Source organism: Hydra vulgaris, chromosome 01, assembly GCF_038396675.1.
Source record: "Hydra vulgaris chromosome 01, alternate assembly HydraT2T_AEP".
In the NCBI taxonomy this organism is placed as follows: Eukaryota; Metazoa; Cnidaria; class Hydrozoa; order Anthoathecata; family Hydridae; genus Hydra; species Hydra vulgaris.
In genome coordinates, this window is record NC_088920.1 from 49808357 (window position 1) to 49815302 (window position 6946).

A 6946-nucleotide genomic window follows, 5' to 3' on the forward strand; every position below is an offset into this window, starting at 1 on the left:
AAATCAAAAAGGCAAACAATTATAATTAATTATTAAATTAAAAAATAAATATAAATAGTTATCTCCAAATATAAAATATACCAATAAAAGATCTCATCAAATAAAAAACAAAACAAATAATTTGTCTTTAAATCCATCTGGGATTTAAATTCATCATACATTTTGAAGAAAAGTTATTTTGGTAAACAAATCAGCAACGGTTGCACTTTTTACAGTAATATTAAGTTACTAAAAAGCCATAAAAACATCTTAATTCGGTCGGATGGTATAACTGTATTATCCGCTTTAATATAATATCCATTAGATATGCGCAACAGCATCGGTTGTTTGACTCCACGATCTTCCAGTGCTTTTAGTGCACAGTCAATTGTATCATCCTGCAATATAAATATATTTTTTTACGCGTTTGAGTAACAGATAATAATAATATTAGCAATGAAAATAAACTAAAAGACTCTAAACTAGTTCTTTAAAAACTTTAGCTAACGAAAACAATACCTTGAAGTCGAAGAAAAGATTTTCCATGACCACATTTGGTAGCAAACGAGCCTTTTTAACTGATTTTTGTGGTGGGGTATGGAGAAGCCAAACAAGACAAGACCGAAAGCTCACTTTTCTCTAACGTTATATAAGAAAAAAGTAAAAAGAAGTTAGAATGATATTTATTTGCAAGATTTGCAACTAAAAAAAAAAAATGAGCACAAAAAGGTTTTTATAATTTTTATTCAGGCAGAATATAATTTAAAATATTGTTAAAAATAGTAAAAACTTGAATATATTAGTAAAGCATAATTTAATTTAAAAGTTAAATTATCAGTTAAAAATTGTAATAACTTACAATTTTTAACTGATTTTTAACTGATTTATACGATTTTCAGAAAATAAGTTCAAACTGAAACCTTTTACTCTGCTACTAAGTTTTATAACAATTTTTAACTTGTAAAAGTTCATAATTTACCTTCATCTAATTCATTTGTTACGGAAAACATTAGAGTATTCAATGACGGCTTTGATTTGGCATATTCTAAAATTTTAGGTTTGTATTTCTGCCACTCAACATGCAATCGTGTTTCTAAACAATTGCTACTTTGGAATTCTTTAAGAATCTAATAAGAGTATACATTTACACACACACATATACACAGATTAATTTTAATTATAATTTCATTATTTATAAATAGTTTATAATTTCATTTTAATTTAACTGTTATTATATACAAAATAATTCATGTACTTTAAATATCAATATATAAGTTTTATTATATAAATTTAAATATACTGATTCTGGCATGTCTAGTAGTCGCGGGTACTGGTTAACGATTTTCGTAATGGATGGGAACGATGTGTTAATCCATGATCGTCGATGGTTTCTTGTTATCTCCATGAGTTTATTTAACTCTTCTTTGTTTTGAGCATTTGGTCGTTGTTCGCGTAGAAATCGAATGGCACTTTCAATATCATCACTTGTTGTGAGACCTATTCTATTAGTAGCATGACTATCCGTAAAAAACATTATTTAAATTTGAAACAAAGGGCATAGCTATATCTCTGCAATCAGAACGCCTGCTACAAACAAAGTATTCCAACTTTCCACTAAACGTTTTTCTATCAAAGAAGTATCCCTAAAGAGAACACAAAAAATAACACACAAAGTTTAAAATAGCAGTTAATTAATAAATATATTACTCACATAGCCACTCGCTGTCCATCGTGTAAGATAGGAAAACAGTCAATAATTGACTTTGATAAGTCCTGCTTCTCAGTAACATTTGGCCTATCTTTTCTGAAATAAAGAAATAGAAACATTATTCTAACTAATTAAAATCCTATCAAATTTTTCATTATATTTATACTTACTGAGCACAGTTATTCATCAGATATCGCCCACAAACTTTTGTTAGAAATAACATTTCTGATTTTTCAATTGGCACTCCTGACTTCAACTTTTGTGTTAACCGCTGACCACAAATAGGTCCATGCTGCTGCCTCTGCTCTGATATAATATTATCGATTCACAGATTCTGATAAAATTAATGGAATCAGCATGTAACTAACACAATTTCATATTATTTCATTTTAGAATATAAGTACAATACAAAATATACCATGTCATCATTATTACTATTATTAATATTATAATTATTTTTTATTGTGACATGTCTATATAATTTATGCCATGTTTGCCATTTCAGCAATCATCTCTTAAGTGTTTGAAAACTAACCTTGAAACTGATTACACTAGTTGTGTTGCAGCTATTGATTCTGGGGGAGGCATTAACTGACTCACCGATACTCGGCAAACACTGCGGAGTAGCATTAGCAACCGGAACATTACCAAGCGTTTGAGCCCTAATCCATTCCTGCAGTAACCTTCTTTCTGCCATTCTAAATCCTAATTGAATAAGGTCCGCTTCTTTTGTTAATAAAAATGACCTTAGCGTAAAACCAGATTCTAAAATAAAACAAAATAATAAATAAAAATATCTTTATATGTGTATTGATTAATTCAAATTTGATTAATTTTCTAATTTTTCTTTACAAAATAGTTTTTGTTTAGAGTTTAATTAGACTAAATCATTTATATTAGATGTGTTTATTTCAAGACAAACTAAACATCTTTTAAAAGATACACATATTAAAAGAGAGAAACTCATACCCAATAAAGCATGTTGAATTTCATCAGGAAGAATGGATAACTCCAATACAGTGGCAAGTGTGTTGCATAAACTCATGGTTTAAAAATATATAAACTAATATAGAAATATATTTTCTACAATTTTTTTTAGATTTGCTATAAGGAAAACATTGAAGAAACTTTAACCTTTATATTATTAAAAAAACTAAAACCCAAATAATAAAACCTTGCTATTTAATAATCTATATAAAGCAACTTAAGTTTATACTATTTACACAAGATATTACAAATAAAAAAAACATGATAGGGCAATCGAACAAAGTGTTTCTTTGCAGTAGTTGAAATATTACTTCATAAGAATGAAGGTGATAAGTAAAATTGTTTGTCTTCACAATTTCTAAGACAAAATACCACTCCTCTCCTCTGTTCATATTAATTTGATTATTATTTGTGGTTGAAATAAAACATATAATTTTTCCAAAGTTTGGCATGCCAGTCTCCTTATCTATATTAATTGCAATGAAATGTCCTTGCTTGTATTCAACACTTCCTGCATGTAATGTTTTTGCAATAGCAATTTCTTCACATGACTTAAAACACAGTGAATTATGTATAGCATTATAAAAAGGAAGCAAATTTGTAGATTCAATACTATATTTTACCACTGTAATAATTTTGCGAATGTGTTTGTTAGAGAGTTGTGACTCCAAAGCTTGCTGCTGATGTCTATGTGCTAGAGTGTGACAAATATTGGTAAAATTGCATACAATATGAGAAATCCTTTTGAAAAATGAATTTTTTAATTTGTATGGCATACAACTCATACCAACAAGTGGACCGGACTTTGTTATAATTTTGGGCAAATGGACAAGAAAATGATGCTTTGGATGTAACCTTACTTCATTGTTGCAGTATAACTTGTTAAACATAAATAAATGATCACTAATAACATGCTTCATATAAACAATCATTTCATGTGTAAAACATGGTGCAAAAATCAAATCAATTAAATGAGACAAGTGAAGCAGAAATTTCCAGTTTTTATTCTTTAAAGGGACAATTTTTCCAACAGCCATTGGTAAATACTTGAGCAGAGCCCACCATTGTACTGCTTTCATAGAGGGTGCAAGTACATGCCCTGGTTCTTGTATTTTGAAAATTTCAGCAGGTTTATGAGTCTTTTCAATAGTTATTTTTCCCCATAGTAAACAAATAGCTTTATTAATATCTGATAGAGTTAGGCACTTATCTAATATGACCAAACCATAAAGTATACAACCTAATTCTGCAAGCACAACTCCTTCCAAGAGAGTATGCATAATATCTATACACCAATTATCTGTCACATGATAACCTTTTATTTTATTGAGTGGGCATTCAGCCTTTACACCTCTGTAGTGATTTTTCAATTTAGAATTGTTCTTATTGCTTGCCCTACTTGCTACTAAATTAATCAGATCTGTTTTGTAGCTATGCACAGTACGCATCTGAAACAGTTCATCTTCAAATTTATTTTGAACATCAGTTTTTGTTGCATAGCATATTGTACAAAAATGACTGCCGGAGAAAGACTTAAGCTATCCAAGCAAGCCATTAAGAGCCAAGTTATCACAAGTAACTTGGCAAAGACTTGCATAATTTGTCCAACTACCTAAAACTGGAAATACTCCTTGTAATCCAAGAGTGCTTAACTTCTGTATCTCATCAACAAATTTGCTTAAAATTGGTCCATGACCATAAATTGTAATATCATGAGTGTAACCCATTGCTAACAAGTGCACATTGCCAAAACAAGAGTTAAATGCGTGTGGAAGATTTTTTATAGTATAATAAAAAACACCAATGTTATGAACAGACCTTTGGCTTCTCAACGGATTGGTTATACCTAAACCATCATAAAACAATTGGATCATTAGGGAAATTTTGGAGACATCACTAAAGAGGTAATGTTCTTTAAAATGACTTCCGTCTGAGAAGTCTGTTAATACACCAGGTCTACACTTTTTCTCGAGAATTGCTTTTACATAAGCCTCATTCTGTAATAAATTAAATAAAGTTTTTTTGATAGAAACATATTGGAACTGATCATATGCAAATTTGCTATGCCCACAATGAGACTCTAATCGTGGCATATAACAAATACCTTCAGGTTGAATCATAAGAGGTTGCCCTGCAAAATAAAAATCAACGGATAACGTGTTGATAAAAAATCAAGAGGATTATTGCATAGTTCCAATTTCAGTTGCATTTTTTGTAAAATTTGGTCAATAACTGCACGACCAATACCAGCTAATAATAAACTTTTATTAAATTCTTCTTTAAAATAACATGAGAGTGATCCAGCCATATTATTATATGACTGGACAATTGTCGGTATGATACCATAAGGTATGCTACTATTCGCACGAAGTTGTGTTACAAGTGATGCTCCTTCAGCTTCAACATCCTGCAAAAAATCTAAATTATTTACAGACGAAACAATATCTAGATTAGGAGATGAATCTTGTATATGATTAATAGAAGGAGAGTAGTTATCAAATACAAATAAACTTTCTGGTGTTTCTTTTATTAACGCAGCTGCTTCACTAACTCTCACTGTATTTATTTGGTGATACGAATTTTAATGTCTTATAAAATTAAACAAAACTGAAAACGAACTTTTGCACTTATCCTGACGACAACATATTGGTATAGATAATTGTTAGTTGTCTTTATGTTGTTGCAAATGAACCCTTAACTCAGAATTTAAGAGGCATTATGCTTTAAACAAAAGTAAATATAAACAACACAAGCAAACTGCAATGTAGTAATTTATTAAACTATTATATAATTTTATTAAATTGCAACTAAATTTAAAAATAAGAGTCTATAAATTTTAATTTTGTAATAAAGTTAATACAATTATGATTTAGCAACAACAACAACAAATAGTTTAACAAGAAAATATACTTTTTTAAAAATCCTAAAATACATTCATGCTAAAAACTGTTTTTCAAAATAAATTGTTCGGATAACATGCTTCAAAAAAGTACTCTAGTTATAATAAATAATGATCAAACTTCTTTAAAACGAATATTATTTACATGGCCAAAGTTACCCCAAAAGAGTATAAACCTACGGGGTAACTTTGACCACCCTGTAAAAAAACCAGAATGTTGTTACTTGAGCCAAAAACTTTTCACTTAATTTTATCTGAACCTTTGTCTTTAAAACAGAAGTAAAACTGAGCTGTTTGCTATCATTTTTATCTTCGCCCAGACAACATTCTGTTTTACAGTTTTTGATTGTGTTTTACCAAGATGTAGTTTTCATTCTTTTTCACTTATAGTAAAGAGCATTTGCAACAAACTTCATATCAAAATTTAAGCAAGAAAGATTGCATTTACAAATAAAACAAAAATAGTAAAACGTTACTTAACTGTTAAAAAGTTATAGATGTTTAATTAAAAATTTTAAAAATGGCCAAAGTTACCCCGCTGGCCAAAGTTACCCCGGTTTACGGTAACATTTTTTTGTTGTTTTTAAAAAAAAAAAAAAAAATAAACTTATTTTAAATAACGAAGTGTCTGGACGTCCGGCGACCGGACAAATATCTTTAGCACTATTTGTCCGGCGATCGTACCACGTGATCGCCGTAAAAAGTGCAATTTGTGTAATTTATACGTAGCGTTAGTAATTCTAAAGATGGCATCAGAATTTCATTTGGGTGACCAATTTACTTCACTTAAAGAAATCCAGGATACTTTAGAAAATTACATGAAAAAATATCATGTCCAATATTATAAAAGAAATACAAGAACTATATCTGGTTTCAAAAAACATTTTCCATCAAAGAAACATCTTGATATTCCTGACTGCCTTATATATGGAGAATTAGGACTCAACTGCATCCACGGTGGGAAGAAGTTTAAATCAACCGCTGTTACAAGACTAAAGCAAAGGTATGCCTAACTTATTTAATTTTATATCTACTTTTATGTATTAAATTCATAAATGACGATGAATAGAAAAAGTCTGTTTACCTTCATTCAACACGAACTCGTCAGCCTCAGATGAAAAATAGGAAAAATAGAATTAAAGCAATAGGATTTTAAAAAGTATAAGAAGACAAACAGACGTCTAGAAAGAAATCAATATTATAAAGGTGAGTCAATTGATTATGTCACAACTAAAAACAATAAAACTTTTTTCAAAATACAATCTAATATTGAACTCTGGTAAATCAGTAATGTAACATAGCAGGTCATAAATTTGAACTTTCTATATGTTATTCTAATACGGTTAAGATTGGTTATTATGTAAGAAAATTCG

General features: G+C 29.3%; 1 protein-coding gene across 4 annotated transcripts; it reads right to left on the minus strand.

Annotated features, from left to right (window-relative positions):
• Positions 1-237: 237 nt before the first annotated feature.
• Positions 238-6110, minus strand: LOC136075407 (uncharacterized). Of its 4 annotated transcripts, XM_065788473.1 has the most exons (6): positions 1858-1998; positions 1691-1783; positions 1280-1622; positions 959-1106; positions 499-618; positions 238-377 (listed from the first exon to the last, which is right to left on the minus strand). In XM_065788473.1, the coding sequence occupies exons 3-5, from the start codon at positions 1511-1513 to the stop codon at positions 554-556; spliced, it is 447 nt and encodes a 148-aa protein (XP_065644545.1). In that variant the 5' UTR covers positions 1514-1622; positions 1691-1783; positions 1858-1998; the 3' UTR covers positions 238-377; positions 499-553. The 4 variants fall into 4 exon arrangements, with proteins under 4 accessions (XP_065644545.1, XP_065644547.1, XP_065644544.1 ...); XM_065788475.1 differs by lacking the exons at positions 238-377; positions 499-618; positions 959-1106 and adding exons at positions 2223-2452; positions 2657-6110 and having other exon boundaries at positions 1389-1622; positions 1858-2021; XM_065788472.1 differs by lacking the exons at positions 238-377; positions 499-618; positions 959-1106; positions 1280-1622; positions 1691-1783 and adding exons at positions 2223-2452; positions 2657-6110 and having other exon boundaries at positions 1858-2021.
• Positions 6111-6946: the final 836 nt, after the last annotated feature.